Source organism: Vespula pensylvanica, chromosome 12 (assembly GCF_014466175.1).
Source record: "Vespula pensylvanica isolate Volc-1 chromosome 12, ASM1446617v1, whole genome shotgun sequence".
NCBI lineage: Eukaryota > Metazoa > Arthropoda > Insecta > Hymenoptera > Vespidae > Vespula > Vespula pensylvanica.
In genome coordinates this window covers 1,742,741-1,759,722 of record NC_057696.1, presented here as the reverse complement: position 1 = coordinate 1,759,722, position 16,982 = coordinate 1,742,741, and the positions used below count along the sequence as shown (strand labels likewise).

The window sequence follows — 16,982 nt, the reverse complement described above, 5'->3', positions numbered from 1 at the left end:
AAATGTATAGAACATAGTTTAAAAATATTCTTAATACATGCATTAAGAGTTGTTATTCGATAAAATTTGAACATACCCAATTGTTTTACAGACCCGGTAATTAAAAAATGGAGTATACATGCACTCTTCAAAATCATATTTTTTTCTAAAAAAAAAAAAAAAAAAAAACATATGACTTCGAAACTAGCGACATCTAGCAAACAATTCAAATATTAAATACATATGGTCGATCATGAAGTCATAACCTAAAATTTGTTATTATTTATTTTCAAATATCTTGTTATAAAAGCAATTATAATTGAACATAATTTATAGGAAAACGTTAATATTTATTTTATAAGTAAAAATAATGTTACCTGTCAAACAACGTATACCATACAAAGCGAGTGCAGCTTGGAACTTATTAAATAGTATATTTGTTATATATAAACCAGCATTGACACATTATTTAAGTGTACGAGATACTATAATAAAACATATATGTAGAGGTAAACATAATTATAATACAAATAAAATTATAAAGGCAATTCCGTTTGTAAAGAGAAATATCTTTTTATAGATTTAAATGAAATGGAGGTTAGGCCACCTGACAATTATGTAGTGATTGAAGGAAAAACCAATGAAAAACTAGAAGTTATTGTTCGTCCTAATTATGGAGATAATGAACTAGTTGTTGGACCTCGTTATCAATATAACGATATCAGTTTATCTTCTGCAAATTGTTTATCCATAGATACTTCTGGTGTTTTAATATGCGGTATTAATGAAGGCAATTCATTGATAAACAAAATTAGAGAATCAAAACCATCAAGATATTACAGACTTAAAGGGATCTTAGGTCAAGCAACAAATAATCATTTTAAAACTGGTAAAATAATAGAAAAATCTACATACAAACATATCAAAAGAACTCATATTGACAAAATATGTGCCTCAATGCAATCTTCTCATCAAAAAAAAATGTTTGAGTAAGCATTAATTTATACACACACACACACACACACACACATGCTTAAAATTCTACACATACTCAAATATATTCTAATACATTATTAATATATACTTTAAATTAATATTTTAGAATTTGTGGAGTAGATATTCAAAGTCAAACTGCTTATGAATTAGCAGTACAGGGTTTAATTAGACCAGCTCACTCAGAAATCCCTATATTATATGAAATAAAATGTATAAATTTTCAACCTCCTGAATTCACACTTGGTAAGATTAGATTGTTAAATTAAAATAATTAAAATATTATAATATTTTAATTTTTTTTTTAACAGATTTAAATATATATATATATATTATTTTTAGAAATTATTTGCATCAATGAATATGAGCAGTATTTAAAAACGTTAATTCACGAATTAGGTTTAGAACTTCATTCCACAGCTACTTGTACACAAATACAATGTTTTAAATATGGATTATTTGAACTACAACATGCACTACTATCTAAAAAGTGGGATATTCTGTCTATCTTAAATAATATGAAAATATGTACAAAAATATTAAAGGAAAATGATTATTTACTAGAACAAACTAGTCCTATTTTGGTAGATAATAGTCAGTAAATTTTGTTTAAATAGATACACATTTATATATACTGTATATAATAAACATCGTGACGAATATATTTTTTAATATTTAATATACATACAATTTTCTATGGAAAGACAAATAGATAGAATTTACATATTTTTTTTAGCGTAATTTTTTCTTAATTTTATTCATATTAATTTTTTATTTGGTTTTTATAAATTTGTAGAACATTTTTATTAATTTTCGATATACTATTAATATTTTTGTTCGATTAAATATTTCAGAGAATGATAAGAATGTATATATATATATTTTTTTTTAACGTTAAAAAAACACGATTATAACAATATAATTTTATTTCGATTATAATCGAATTAATATATCACAGATCTTATGTTTTACTATGATTTTTTTTACGATGTTGGCTAGAATCTGAATCATCAGATCTATCACTGAATTTTGTGAATTTATCTTTTATTTTGTATTTATTTGGCCATTGTTGCATCTTCATACTTTTTGCTATTACTCTCTTCTGATGATCCAGTTGTGGAAAGAGATCTACAAAAAAAAGGAAAATATATAATATATTATGATAATTTATATAGATATAGAAATTCATAATGATTTTTATCTCTTTATTACCTTGGCTTTTTTCAAGAGCTTCTTTAGCAGAATTCATTTCTGCTTCTTGAATGCTATGTCCTGATGCCTTAGCTAATCTTTTTCCTTGGAAATATACAGCAACTGTATAAACTCTTGTATTTGTTGGTCCCTTGCACTCAATTACCCTGTAGGAATTTTAATAAATTTAATAAAAAAAAAATAAAAGTTTAGATTTTACATATTCATTGGTATTTACTTGTATACTGGTATGTCTGGTTCACCACCATCCATCGTTCTCAAAGTTAAACAACATTGTTGCAATTTGCTCTTAGGATCGTTCCAATCTTGATTCATAATAAAATCTTGTAGCCGTGGAAAGAAACACACATCACAGAAAACATGACAATATTCTAAACCTTTGTCAACATACAAGGCTCCTAAGAAAGCTTCTAACAAATCTGCTCTATCTTTAGTTTTTAATTCCGCTTTTGGATTTCCATAAAGAGCATACTTCGTCATTCCTAAGTCATCACATACAACTGCTTGTGTTTTATTATTTACAAGCGAACTTCTTAGAAGCTGTTGAAAATAATTGAAGAATAATTAATAAATTATGAAATAAATGTACATGTAGAGATAAAATACTTACAGACAAGTGACCTTCGTGATGTTCAGGAAAAAACTTATACAAGTATTCTGAAACTATAAGTTGCAGGACTGTATCCCCTAAGAATTCTAAACGTTGATTTGAGCCAAGTGTTAAATTCGTATATCCGATACTACGATCAGTAAATGCTCTTGCTAAGAGACGAATATGACTAAATTCTATACCAATAGACTCTTCAAATTTCGTCAATTTCTAATAACATAATAATATTTATGAACAGTTAATAAATAATGAATCTTTAATACATATTTATTGTTTTATCATACCTGCAATAATTCAAAGCTTGGAATCCATTGTCTATCACCCGTTGGTTCCTGCTCTTGCAATGGATGTTTTGGATAATTCACCCAAATTTTGGCAAGATCTTCCTCATCTTTGAAAAGAGTTTCACCAAAAATTCTGTCTGCAACTTCTATTCCTCCATCAAGAAACAATGAACCCATAAGTGCTTCAAAACAATTCGCCATTGCATGTCTTAATTCTAGATCATGACATAGATCACTGCCATGTGCATAAAGCATATATTCCTCTAAATTAAGTTTTTTTGCCAGAACAGCAAGATGTTGATTTTGCACAATTGCTGCTCTGTATGTAGCTAATCCACCTTCCTCTAAATCAGGAAACATATGAAAAAGATGAATGGACGTGAGAAATTCAACGACTGCATCTCCAAGAAATTCTAATCTTTCGTTATGTGCTATTGAAGATTCTGTTTCTCGTCTTGCTCCAAATCTTGACATTATATTTATCAATGTATTTATACCACGTTTGCGTGTATTCATGTAATGTATTCGACGATCGCCGTATTCCGGCTGTCTTATTCCACAATTAGTTAATGAATTTCTAGCATGATCTGGATTTGTACCAAAGTTTTCGCGATAACTAGGATGAGTCAAAGCAAGTTGAAGAAGATATCTATTTTTAAACTCATAGCCCAATGTACGTTCCAGATTATCCAAAGATTTATGAAATCTTAAGTGACATACAAGTACAGGTATTAACATTGCATGCTGCACTATGTCACACATAATGCCTGTTCTATAAAAACCTTCAGAGCTTACATCAACAGTGACATTACGCTTCATTTTACTTTGTGTTCTCAACTCTTGTAACTTATTTTCTTTCGCTTCGAGTTTCCTCTTATCCTCAAAAGATGGCTTGGGCATGTTAACTAACAAATGCCGAAATTTAACGTAATCTCTCCATGCTTTTTGGTAACTAAAATCGAAATAAATAATAGAAAATAACAAAGCGTATTAATAGAATAATTAGGAAAATAATGGACCGAGTAATTACTTACTCTGCATTTCCAGCATAACTGAGCTGTGGCGGTCTTATACCAAAATGTACTATTTCGGGATAAGCAATCACACCTGGAGGTTGATCAACTTGATTTCTATCTAGTTGATCCACGCGAACACTACATGGTTTCTTTCCAGGATATGTTACAACCATTCCTTTTACTTCATCAGCAAAATTTTGCCATTTATATTGCGGCATTTCAATTAATCTAGGTAGATCTTCTGGATCTATTAAAAGAGTACTACTTTTTATTAAGTAATTTAAAACTTCATTCATGGATAAAATTTCTTGCCCATTATCTGCTAAATCACGTACAAATCTTGGCATAAAGTGAAATTGTCCACAGCCAGATTTATCTTGGGCAGCTTGTAAATCAAAATCTACAAGCTCTAATATTTCCCGGAATAAATATGTTTCTATAAAAAAGAAAACAGGGGAAAAGAAAATATACATAATGATATTGAAAATAACTCGTAATAGATATTAAAACTCAATATATACTTACGAAAATAATCTAATTCTTGTATAGTAAAATTTTCAGGCAGTTTTTCGTCTATGTAGAGAATTGTGTATTCTATGTTAAATCTTATTACTTTGCATGTTGGTAACTTTACAAGAGGAAAGTGTGACAACATAGAAAATCCTTCAAATATAAATTCGTGTTCATCATGCTTTATGATTGTTGGTGTTTTAGTAAGAAAATTAGTTGGAGGACTGATTGTAATTCGATAATGATATAATTTATCGGCGTTATTCGAGTTCACATTGCATTTATTTATTGCACCTTCGCCGGCATAAATTCCATGCCTTATACCAGATCTTCGTGATTTGGCGCTACATCTGCACAATGGTCCATCGTTCATCTATGTAGAAATGAAAAGTTTTTGTAAATAGATATGATAAAAAAAAAAAAACAATGATTTTTTCATTTATAAAATTCATCAAATGTTACCTCTCCAGGATCATTAAACCACATTTCAGGATGTAATCTCTGAGGATGTTGCTTCTTGGTCATTAATTCTTCCATCGTCCTGTCATCCTCATCCATAGAACTATCACTGTCTGATGATGAACTACTACAAGCTTCTGATTTATGTTTGCAAAGACGTGCTTTAGTTTTTCTTGGTGGTGGCTCGTATGGAGGCTTCAAAAATAATAATACAAGTTAAACCTGTTTTATTATAATTACATTAAGCAGTCATTTATTTAATGTCCATGAACATGCCTGTAATGCACGTGCTGCTGTTGCTCTATCTATAAGTATTTCTTTAAATAAATCACATAAATCACGCAATTTTGGGGTACCCTTCATTATTTTTGAATTAGTTTCATCTCTTGTGTAATATAAATCTGCTGGTGCAGTACGGGTCCAAATTTTACGTTCATTTTCCATTATTCCTTCTGGACCCATGGCCGATAACTCATCCATTTTTCTTTCCATATCTTTGCTGGTCGCACAGTAATTTCGTCTATTTAAATAAACTTGCATATAGATATGTTTTTCAATGTAGATAATTAACATTCTATTACATTTATTTATATATTTACTTACCTATACTTCTCTAGTAATAACTCTCGTTCAGTTGGACACTTTGATTTCAACATTGAACTACTACTGTTTGGACTAACCGTTTTGGAGGATCGATATTCTAGAGATCTTGATCTTCTTCTGTTCCTGCTGCTTACATACGACCTTTCAGAAGATGACACACGACTGCCATATCTTTTATATGAACATCTTCGTTTGGAATCTCCATTATCATGAGAGTGATCTCTTGAACTTGATCTGTCTCTTTTATATTTATATTTGTCCCTTTGATCTTCATATCGTGATCTACGTGGTGATCTACTAGACCTGGATCTATTTTCAGGAGTTTTAGAACGCTTTCTACTGCTTGTATGATTTCGAGATGATTCTATATTGTTATATCTCCATTCAGATATTTTATTTTTTTGTGAACTTTCCAAAACCATTTGACTTTCCTTTTGTGATCTATCAACTTCAGACCAAGATGTAGTAGCATTATTTTGTATGGTTGACCAATTTGATGAGCTATTAGTATTCCATTCATTATTAAAATTATCAGGATATATATTTCTAGAATTCCAATTTGAATTAAAATTTTCTGTACTAAAATTCTCAGATTGAGAAAACGACGATGGATAATAATTATTCTTATTACATTGCGTTGTTGCTTGATTTGAATATGAATCATCTGTATACGTGGCAGTAGTATTATCTTGATAAGTAGAAGAAGCAGAATGAAATGACATAAACTGATTCGTTGGTTTATCTTCTGGCATAGCAGTAACCGGCATATTATAAGAAGGTGGAGGTTGATTAAAATTAGTTGGAGGAAAACTTGGTGGTGGTTGATTAAAATTTGGTGGTGAAAAATTCGATGGCGGCATAGAATAATATCCTACATTTTGCATTTGTGTTATACCGGAATTCCAAAAATATTGCTGTCCAGTGTTTGAAGAAAGGTTTGCCATTTCTTACAATGAAATTTATCTAGAAGATTACAAAGTATCTATTACAAAAGTCAATGACAAAAATATGTTTATTATTTTTTTATTAAAACGGTAACGTACAAATATCTTTATATTAAAATAAATTATATAATTATATTGTACTTATAAAACGACATTAAAGAGATCAAGTGTAAACAATTTTATCAAAATAGGTTATGCAATTTTACTATATATAAAAAAGGAGAAATAAATATTAATATAAATATCTTTATTTCCATTTTTGGACATAAAGATGTTTTTATAATTGTATAATATTATTACCTTCTATAAATCACTGAAAAAATGCACAGTATCTATCACTAATACTTAGTAAAAGTATCAATAGCGAACTACTTGTGTAGTTCTACTTTCTATTTAAAAATTATTTAACTCATCTTTTTATTGCATTCAATAAAAATGTAAAAACTACATGTTTTTTTTAGATACACCTTAATTCTGTACGATCAAAAATTACTTCAAAACGTTCATCACTTTGTAAAGCATACCTGCCCAAAAGGCAAGATCAGTGATACCAACTTATACCTATAATCCAATAATCATATTTTTTATTTAAAATAGTTCGTCGCTACAGGCATTTGTTTTTTATTTCCTTATTTCTTATATCTATTTTATATTAATTCGTATTGATTTTTTTTGCGAAACAATTTATATTTAAACAAAAAAAAAAACATAATATTTAAACAATAATAAATTCCATTAACCATTACATAAATCGAAACATGTGTTAAATATAACATAATTGAAAATTATTATCTCTTAGATTAAAATTTTGAATTGGCGGTCATTGACTACGTACAACGTGAACAAAAACAATATTGGTTGACTTTGACCGTAATCCAATCAGTCTTCCTTTATACTCCGACGAGTAAGTATCGTAGCTCTCTTTCTCGAGACGTAAGTATTACAAAATTAATATTTTTCGTAATTTTTGATTTGTTTAAACGATATAAAAATACGTATAGTTAAACAAACTAATATTTAAACAATAGTAAATTCTATTAAACATTACACGAATCGAAACATATGTTAAATATAACATAATTGAAAATTATTATCTCTTAGATTTAAATTTTGAATTGGCGGTCATTGATTACGTACAACGTGAACAAAAACAATATTGGTTGACTTTGACCGTAATCCAATCAGTCTTCCTTTATACTCCGACGAGTAAGTATCGTAGCTCTCTTTCTCGAAACGTATTACAAAATTAATATTTTTTTAATATTCGTAATTTTTGATTTGTTTAAACGATATAAAAATACGTATAGTTAAACAAACTAATATTTAAACAATAATAAATTCGATGAAACATTATATCGGGAATAACAAAACAGGATATTTTTCTTGCAAGTATCAACGAAGACTTAAAATAAGTATATTTTTATATCGCACATATCTTTAACAATTTACTTAATAATTCTTTTTGTTATAACAATGATACTAATTATTTTGTTTATATTTTTTTGTTTCGCTTGTGTAGCAATGAAACAATCGAGTGTTTGTATCGTTAAAATATAAATAAAAACATCGCGAAATAGAAGCAGTGTTTGTTCGTTCGCGTTTCGCGATTTAAACAACAATTGAATTTGCATCGATTGCGTGCAATGCAATCGTTATTGTGTCAGTATTAGTTCGCAAAGTTGTTTGATTTTTTAACAATCGTATAGATTGTATTTATAAAAGAGTAGAGTAGAGTAGAGTTTCGCGAATTAACTTCAGTGATCGTTCGTTAAAAAATAACTACCGCGAATTAGAGTCAGTGCGTCATTGAAGAAGATTTCAATCAACTTCGATGTTAACCTACCTCATTTTCAACCAACTACGTATCATTCATTCTCAATTTCGACCTAAATCCTGGAGGAATGTTTTGGAGCCATCGTAAAACTTCTTAAGTAGTAAGTGAATTTTCAAGTCCCTCCGATTACTCAATCATATCGAAAATAAAAAATCGAAAACGAATAATTGGTTGTAATTAATTAGTAAAAAAACGTTGAGTAACCACGAGTAAATTTCATTCTAATATACTTTAACATAGGATTAATATATCATTATAAATGTATAAAGCACGAGTTCAAGACTGTATGATTCCGTCAGTTTTTTTTTTCTTCTTTTTTTTTTTTTTATTGTATCGATATGAAGAAATATCTATAATCAATTAATTTAATCTTTCAGCAATTACATTTAAATTTTAATTAAAATTCGTGTTCTTTAAAAAAGACTGGCAATGGAAATAATGTTTTCTGCTTAAGTTTAGTTCATATTTCCTCCATACGTGTCGCTCAAGTCACACACGCAAAAAGTGAACTGCCTTAAGGCTTCTTGTAAATTTAATTGATCAGTTTTAAATCTTTGATTTCAATTCGAACTCCAGTCATCAATAAAAGAAAAATAATGTAGTGATTACAAAATCAGCAATACTGTAAACAATTTGTACGAAAGTTAAAAATCATGATTATTTATAGAAATTAAAAAAAAAATATATCTCATCGTTTAAATTAGAAAGAGTTTATCGCATATTTATGATCGACACGTTATTAATTAAAAAGAAATCAATATAATATCGATTTATTGACAACTTTAATGAAATCTTTTATTCAAAATAAATTAATAACATCTTCGACTAAGTTTTCGTTTACGTTTGTCCAATAATTCATCTTTCTAAACAGGATCTAACGAAATAATAAATATTTCAAAACTTGTTAGAAAAATTTATACGATCGTAATTAAAATTCCATTAATTTTTGTATAATTCAGACAGAAAATTTTAGGACGCTTAAAATTTGAAAGGAATTTTATGATTATATATTTAATTAAAAAAAAAAAAAAAAAAAAAAAAAAAAAAAAAAAAAAAAAAAAAAAAAAAAAAGGAACATTGATCTTGCATAAACATTTGTAGCAGAAAAAATAAATATATCTATTTTAAGAAAGTAAAGATAAAATCAATTTTTCTTTATAGATATCTATATAAACAGTCGTAATATAAAGTCGTAGGGCATGCGCATTAGCGACAAACGCACATGTACACAAATGCGATATTCAGGCGGCCTGCTCAAGGTATTGTTTGTTATGGAAGATTCATTTGGCTGGAAACGTTCGCAATAGTGGGACTTCTTACACTCGCAGTAAATATTTATTTTCACATTATTACAATATTAATTATAATCACGCGTGTGTATATTTATAAAAGAGAAGATCGTTTAATATAACGCTCGTAAAAACATTTAGCGATCAATTTGTTGAAAATGTAATTTATCGTTACGCATTTCTATACAAAACTTATATAATATTTTCTGTTTTCTTGTGTAATAGCACGCTAATACGACTTCTTTTTCGTTTTACAATACGTTTAGAAAATCACGATATAGACAAAAGGAATGAGTCATAACCTTCATATTTTATTTTTAATTTCATCAAAAGCATCTTAGATCTGTTAAAATTGGAAACTCGAAATAACGAGGATTGTATTACTTTTAGTTTCGTAAGATTTTATCTTTCTTTCTATAGTTCTATAGTTACCGGTAAAAACAGTATTTATAATTTCTGGCAGCCATATTTGATTTAGTCATAGAATCCAACATGGGCGTTCCTTTTTGTCGTCTGCAAAGTGTCAAATGCTTTGTGTTTTTTAAAGATGGACAGGATTAGTGATACGTTATAATTACAAATGATTAGTACAAAAATCTCAAAGAAAGATCTGGATTAATGAACATTGCTTAATATTTTTCTGTGATTACGTTATTTTTATCGACGAAAAACGTACATTTCTTATGTACAATAGTCATCCGTAACACGATACATATACAAGGAGATTCGAGCTGATATATATCAAAGAATTCTGTGATTCAATAATTAATTATTATGAAATAAATGATCGTAAATGTATTGTAAGAAATATATCTATTAAAGGAAGATATTTGAAAAGAAGATAGTGTGTGTAAAAAAGCATCGAGAGAAGGTTATGCTTGTCGTCAAGTGAAAATTATATATGTGTGCGTGTGCGTGCTACCGTGCTATTTATTCGTTTTTAAATGAATGACGAACGGACACCGAATTACAAATAATATTATGTGGTCGAAATAAGATAATTACTACTTTAAACCATCGTACCTGGATATTCGAATTAGCTGATTTTCGTTATATTAAAAAAAAAATATTCAAGAAATAATTTCATTTTACTGAAAATTATATGACATTTCAAAAAGATTTACTGTTTTATAAGAAAAGAACAAAGAGGTAAAAACATTCGAAAATTTGTATTATTGTGTCTTATAAGTTGATTCAAAGATATATATAAGATGTCTGGGAACAATACAATGACAACAGACACGTTCAGAAGTGGGAACATACATAATCGTAATTCACAAAGATCTACACTTTTAAAAGTAGTGATTTTGGGTGACGGCGGAGTGGGAAAATCTTGTCTTATGAACAGATTTGTATCGAATCATTTTGATGAACATAATTTTTACACTATCGGAGTAGAATTTTTAAACAAAGATATAGAAATCAATGGTGAATCCTATACTTTACAAATATGGGACACAGCAGGGCAAGAACGATTTAAAACATTAAGAACTCCATTTTATAGAGGTTCAGATATTTGTCTTTTAACTTATGCCGTTGATGATAGAACAAGTTTTAAAAATTTGGCTCTCTGGAGATCAGAATTTCTTTATTATGCGGATGTTGAAGAAGCATCTACCTTTCCATTTATAGTTGTGGGAAATAAGGTATGTACTATAAAGTATAAAAGGGAAGAACCGTTTTGAATTTAAAAAGCGTAATTTCTTCAACCATAAATATACTTCTATAGGTGGATGTTTTGGAATCTGAAAAACAAGTAACAACAGAAGAAGCCAGAGCATGGTGTGCAGAAAATGGAGATCCACCATTAGTCGAAACATCTGCAAAGGATGCAACAAATGTAGAAGCAGCGTTTGCAGCTGCTGTTGCTGCATGGGCACGACTGGAGGCTAGATTAGAACATCCGTTAGTAGAAGATACCGTCGACCTTTCTAAACAGCTCTCTCCTCAACGTTCCAGTTGCTGTATGCCTGTCTCCGGTGCTGAGTAGGTGACAGATTTGAATTATCATTATTTTTTTTTTGTTTTTCACTGAAATAATGCATGAAACATTTTCCCCAAGATCTACATTTGTGACCAGCTAACTGAAATGGGTGGTATGAAGATAGACATGATAAGAAATATTTATGATACGAATCAACATTTTTGGAAGGAACACTTAGAGTTTGTTTGCATTTGGAAGGAACATAATGCGTCTCAAATTGAACTAATCCCTAAAATGGTGTTTACTGTATTTAGGATGTATAAGGACATTGTACCAAAAGATGTAAGAGATTTTTATTTTCCTTGATTTCACCAACTGACAGTCCAATTTCTTTTGTGAATTCTTCTCCACGAAACACGATCATTTTGTAACTTTATTCGATTAAAATGAGACTTTTATTAATTTTTGATTAGGTAATTATACTTTATTTTATTATTTTTGTGTTTTTACTTAGATTCTATGTTTAAAACACGCTTCTTACACGTGTCGTGCTTTTTCTTCTAGGTCTAACAAAATAATTTGAAGAGAATCTTGCCAGCCTTCAATACTCGGTTAATTACAAGCCCAAAGTTTCTATAAAGACATTTGAAATAATTTCGAATACATCCATCAAAATATTTCAATATAATGTTTCTTGTGTGTTATATGAAATTTGTTAGATATTCTCAAGAAAGATATTTATGTTATTAAACTTTTGCACAAATCTTACTTAACAGGACTGTTAGTTAATTTGCTATTCTTCTAATATGTGCTTTGTGTATCTATCTTCGAATACTTTACATAAATTGTAAAAATTCACGTGTAATATATGTACCGCTGGAAAAAAGAAAGAAAAAAAAAAAAAAGACGATATATAATATTTCAGAATGTGCTTTACACAACTCGTGAGCTATTGACAGTATTTTAAGTGTTATACACATCATTGGCTTGTGATAAATATAGTAATAATAATTATAAATTGTTTTATTATGTAAGACAAACATATATAAATTGTAATTTAGCTTCGTAACGTAAATTTGCCTTATCATTGCAGTATAAAATGAGGAACAGTATAATAACTATATTTCTATTTATGATATATTCCTTTAGATTATCAATATATGTGCATATGTACATATATATACATCCATATATATATATATATATATACATATACATTTATATATATGTATACATATTAATTTGGCATTTGTATGAGATGAAGTGCAGAGTATTTTACGCTAACTGTTTAACAATTTTCCTACAAAAATAATAATAATAATAATAATAATAATAATAATAATAATAATAATAATAATAAAACAAAGCTTTTTGGATGAGTGTGTACATATGTGATACATTCTTAAAGCAATAGAACTCTACTTCAAAGCTTTAGAAATGTGTTATGTGCTGCAAAGAGAAGTATATAAATTTATTGTATGACAGATTGTTCTTAAGCGATCAAACTTAAATCAATTCTGTACACAATGTGCATGCTGGTGCTTTTTGTATAGCTCTATGTGAAACGTATAAATTTATAATAAAATATGAAGTATTAATTTTGGTCATCGTCGAAATCCACGTAATTACAAACAGTTATTATTTTTAATTTATAGAAAAAAACGTATTTACGACTTTATGTTTATTACTTACCATCATTGGCAGAATTAATTACGATTTAAAAGGTTTCAAAATAGAATTTTCGATAAACATTTATTTAATCAATATTTATTTAATTGAAAAAATATATGAAGTAGATGTCTTTTATTGTAATATCTTTTACGAAATTTTCTCCGTATGCTTTATAAATCATCTTAATTATTTAATTAATTAATTTAAAGTAATACCTCAATTCACAAAACTGCATTATAAGTTATTTTATACATGTATCTTCAATACAATACTTTATGTTCTTTTTCAAATATTAATGTAACAAATAGTCTTTACAAGTCTCTCTTTAGCAAATATAATAATTAAAGTAATAATAAAATGAGGAAATGTGATTGGAAGAAGATATGCATCTTACACGATACACGCATTTCTTATTTAAATGTTTTTAATATTTACAATAATATAAATATATATATATAATATTATATTTTATATTATTATATAATTATATATTATATATATATAATATTATATATATATATGTATGTGTATTTATGTATCTTACATAGAAATATTAAGATTCTAGCTCCTTGTTTTCTTTTTGCAAAATTATCATAATTAGTCACATTGCAATATATTTCTAATTCCATTTTAAAAAATAAGTCCCACTCGGTTTCAACATAACTGCGAATGTGCGTAGTTGTATTCAATAGGATACAATTAAGTAAGATAATTGTACAATCGTAATACATTTATGATTCTATATGTATATGTATATATATATACACACACACACACACAATATTTATAGCTATATATATTTTTTAGTTGAAAATCAACAATTTACTTTCAGTGCTCATAAAGGACTCTTACATAGAATCACAAATGTATTAAGTTGTTTCCATATACATCTCATACGCTTCTATCTGATGTTGTATTTGACTTTGGATATTTTCTTTTTTGCAAAAAGAATCACCATACAACATAATAATATATACAATGGAGCAATAGAAAAACTGGATTATGCCACTATATCAATTACTAATGACAATGTTCTGTAACATCCACGATTACAGATTTCTTCCATCCGAAAAGGAAGTAACCAAGGGTAGCACCAAAAACTACTGCGAAACAGAGCCAGGTGTTGAATGTCATGAAGATCAGCATTAAAAAGTAAGAAAGGATGACTTGTATGATATGCAGGAACGTTTGGAAACAATGCATCCATGACAGCATTGTGGGCCTGCACACATATACGATTAAAATAATATTTATATATACATATATATATAAACATACAATATATAAACGAATTATATACATTAATAAATATGCAAAAACCCATTGAAGCTTGCAAGAAAAGTAAACAGAAATCATTTGCAATGCAAAGCTAAAAAATTCCATGAAAAAGTAATATAGTTTTGTCTCGTAATTTTGTAAATATTAAACATTCAATTGCCTTATAGAAAATAAATAATGAAGTAAAAAAGAATCTAGATTGCAGAATAGACATGCTTGATACATTACAGGAACGACAATGAGAAAAAAATTTACAAAAGAAAATAATATTTAATTGCGATTGTAAAGATTTTTTTTAACAATTAACAACATTTATCAAGACATTAACCGTGCAAAATTGTTAAAGGAGAAGACGAAAACGTCGAAAAGAGAAGCACTACTAGAGAAAAAAAGAGAGATCATTGTAATGAGATGTATTGGCTAATATTAAAATACTAAGGACATCACATGGAACTGTAATTCAGTAAATTAAAATTTAGTAGGCCGTCAAAATATATTTACTTACGGCCGTTTATGGATTACCTCACCAACCATACTAGAAAGGGCAAAATGGACAAGCTAATTAAATAAATATCGTTTGTTGTATAATTATACTTAATATACAACTAGTCTATATACATACTATTAATACGTAGAAAATGGAACTCACTGGACAACTCTATTATCTTCAGCGACAACATTCTTCTCTTGAGGCATCGTAACGCTTCTATATTGTAAGGAACTATATGTCTTCCAGAAAAGATATTCCCGGTAATACTTTAAACCCTCGTAAAGGGTAGCCATAATTATTATACCAATCATGGAACCGATGAGACTACCGATCGACGATATTTTCCAAGATTCAAATAGTACAGTCTCGCAGTAGCCGCCATGAAAAGCCATCTAGATATAAAATCGAGTCTTTGTGATAAAGCAACAGAAATGATTCTTCTCATTAGTGATTAATGATATAAATACGTACCGACATACCATGCATTCCCATATTACTGCAACCACCCGTAGCAGCTGCTGAGCTGTGCTGATGACCGCTAGCCATGTGATCCATACCAGCATGATTCATATTTGCATGGTCCATATTTGCATGATCCATACCAGCGTGGCTCATACTCCCATGATCCATATTTTCATGAGACATATGAGCTGCATGAGAGAAATTCATTTTTAACTTTATTACTCTCGAATAATCTATGAAAAGAAAAAAGGAAAAACAATAACAATATCAATCTGCAACTGAGATATATATTCTATAGAACTATCTTATTATTTTTTATTTCACTAAAACTATTCCTCAATCGTTGATTCCATCAATGATACGAGTAACGGTTTATTAAGCGATAAAAACCGTTTCTCGTTTTAATAGCTACCCCGAGATAAGAAACATAAAAAAGGAAACGAAAAAAGGAAAGAAAGATCCGTTTCTCCGAAGTTGCCAGCTTGACCATGGACGTTGTGTATTCGTAAAGAGAGAGAGAAAGAAACGATTCATGACTCGTGTGTTCGTGCAAGCAGAACGAAGTGTTACGATAAAAAACGAAGTCGGTAGAGACTTTCTAAAGGAGATCTCCTGATGATAGGATTGACGTCGTCTTTTTTTTACACGGACATCGAGCGAACATTCCATTCTAATGTAAAGTAAGAGAGAGAGACACATAGAGAAAGAGAGATAGAGAGAAATAGAGATAGAGATAAATACAGAGAAAGAGAACGTTACCTCAAGTATCACTCGAAGTCTGGTTGGTAATATCGAAGAAGAAACTACGTTTATTTCACGCTAAATCTACGAAATATACACGCATATATCGATTTTAATATAATACGAAATAGTGATCAAGTTATTTTTTTCTCTCATTCCTTCTTCTTTTTTTTTTCTTTTTTACTGTTTATTTTCTTTTTTTATATATTATTACTTCTTTTATCAGCAAAAATATGGTTTCTTCGTAATATAACCTCCTCAGGGAAAAGAAAGGAAAGAAAGAGAGAGAGAGAGAGAGAGAGAGAGATAAAGATAGAGATAGAGATAGAGACAATTAAACGCGTTTCTTAAACGAAATACGATATGTTTTGAGTAACCAAGTAAGTTTGTTAAATTATATCTTCGAAGGAAGAAGGTAATACGATCAAAAGGAAATATATATATATAGATCAAATAAGGATTACGATTCATTTCTCATTTCACAATTACATTTCATAAATATGTCTTAATCGAATCCGATTGATACATAACCAAAAAAAATGAGATTTCGAACTTCCGAAATATTGTGTTCTTTCTCTCTTTTCTTTTTCTTCTGTTTTATCCATTTTCTGTTTTAACGCATTGATTATTAATAAGCGAAACTGTTTTGTTAAGAATTTTCTGTAGAAATTTGTTGTTATCTA

General features: G+C 28.6%; 5 protein-coding genes and 1 long non-coding RNA gene across 11 annotated transcripts in view; 3 read left to right on the top strand and 3 right to left on the bottom strand.

Moving 5' to 3' along the window:
- LOC122633228 (14 kDa phosphohistidine phosphatase-like) overlaps positions 1 to 194 on the bottom strand; it is a 46,870-nt gene extending 46,676 nt beyond the window's left edge. The window contains exon 1 of the mRNA XM_043820882.1: positions 77 to 194. Within this exon, the coding sequence (XP_043676817.1) occupies positions 77 to 137 (61 nt within the window). The 5' untranslated portion in view covers positions 138 to 194. The remainder of the gene's footprint in view (positions 1 to 76) is intronic.
- A 6-nt stretch (positions 195 to 200) lies between these two features.
- Positions 201 to 1,625, top strand: LOC122633227 (mitochondrial mRNA pseudouridine synthase Trub2). The gene is made up of 4 exons (XM_043820881.1): positions 201 to 488; positions 560 to 968; positions 1,082 to 1,218; positions 1,315 to 1,625. Exons 1-4 carry the CDS (start codon positions 350 to 352, stop codon positions 1,572 to 1,574), a joined length of 945 nt encoding a protein of 314 aa, XP_043676816.1. The 5' UTR covers positions 201 to 349; the 3' UTR covers positions 1,575 to 1,625.
- Positions 1,626 to 1,880: 255 nt separating this feature from the next.
- Positions 1,881 to 7,148, bottom strand: LOC122633260 (ribonuclease 3). Its single transcript, XM_043820945.1, has 11 exons — positions 6,911 to 7,148; positions 5,667 to 6,629; positions 5,340 to 5,583; positions 5,067 to 5,258; positions 4,620 to 4,977; positions 4,113 to 4,530; positions 3,079 to 4,030; positions 2,795 to 3,004; positions 2,402 to 2,724; positions 2,185 to 2,330; positions 1,881 to 2,100 (listed from the first exon to the last, which is right to left on the bottom strand). The coding sequence occupies exons 2-11, from the start codon at positions 6,608 to 6,610 to the stop codon at positions 1,934 to 1,936; spliced, it is 3,954 nt and encodes a 1,317-aa protein (XP_043676880.1). The 5' UTR covers positions 6,611 to 6,629; positions 6,911 to 7,148; the 3' UTR covers positions 1,881 to 1,933.
- Positions 6,521 to 7,845, top strand: LOC122633263. Its single transcript, XR_006328067.1, has 3 exons — positions 6,521 to 6,700; positions 7,410 to 7,543; positions 7,712 to 7,845. It is a non-coding gene; the product is annotated as an uncharacterized LOC122633263 (long non-coding RNA).
- Positions 7,846 to 9,528: 1,683 nt separating this feature from the next.
- On the top strand, positions 9,529 to 16,261 carry LOC122633261 (ras-related protein Rab-9A). 6 transcript variants are annotated; one of them, XR_006328066.1, is made up of 4 exons: positions 9,531 to 11,379; positions 11,463 to 11,723; positions 11,796 to 12,130; positions 12,222 to 13,255. XR_006328066.1 is itself a non-coding variant. In XM_043820946.1 (3 exons), the coding sequence occupies exons 1-3, from the start codon at positions 10,945 to 10,947 to the stop codon at positions 14,475 to 14,477; spliced, it is 786 nt and encodes a 261-aa protein (XP_043676881.1). In that variant the 5' UTR covers positions 9,529 to 10,944; the 3' UTR covers positions 14,478 to 16,261. The 6 variants fall into 6 exon arrangements, 3 of the variants coding, with proteins under 3 accessions (XP_043676881.1, XP_043676883.1, XP_043676884.1); XR_006328065.1 differs by having other exon boundaries at positions 9,536 to 11,379; positions 11,463 to 11,719; positions 11,796 to 11,999; XR_006328064.1 differs by having other exon boundaries at positions 9,536 to 11,379; positions 11,463 to 11,719.
- On the bottom strand, positions 15,252 to 15,765 carry LOC122633590 (high affinity copper uptake protein 1-like). The gene is made up of 2 exons (XM_043821621.1): positions 15,568 to 15,765; positions 15,252 to 15,488 (listed from the first exon to the last, which is right to left on the bottom strand). The coding sequence occupies exons 1-2, from the start codon at positions 15,763 to 15,765 to the stop codon at positions 15,252 to 15,254; spliced, it is 435 nt and encodes a 144-aa protein (XP_043677556.1).
- Positions 16,262 to 16,982: the final 721 nt, after the last annotated feature.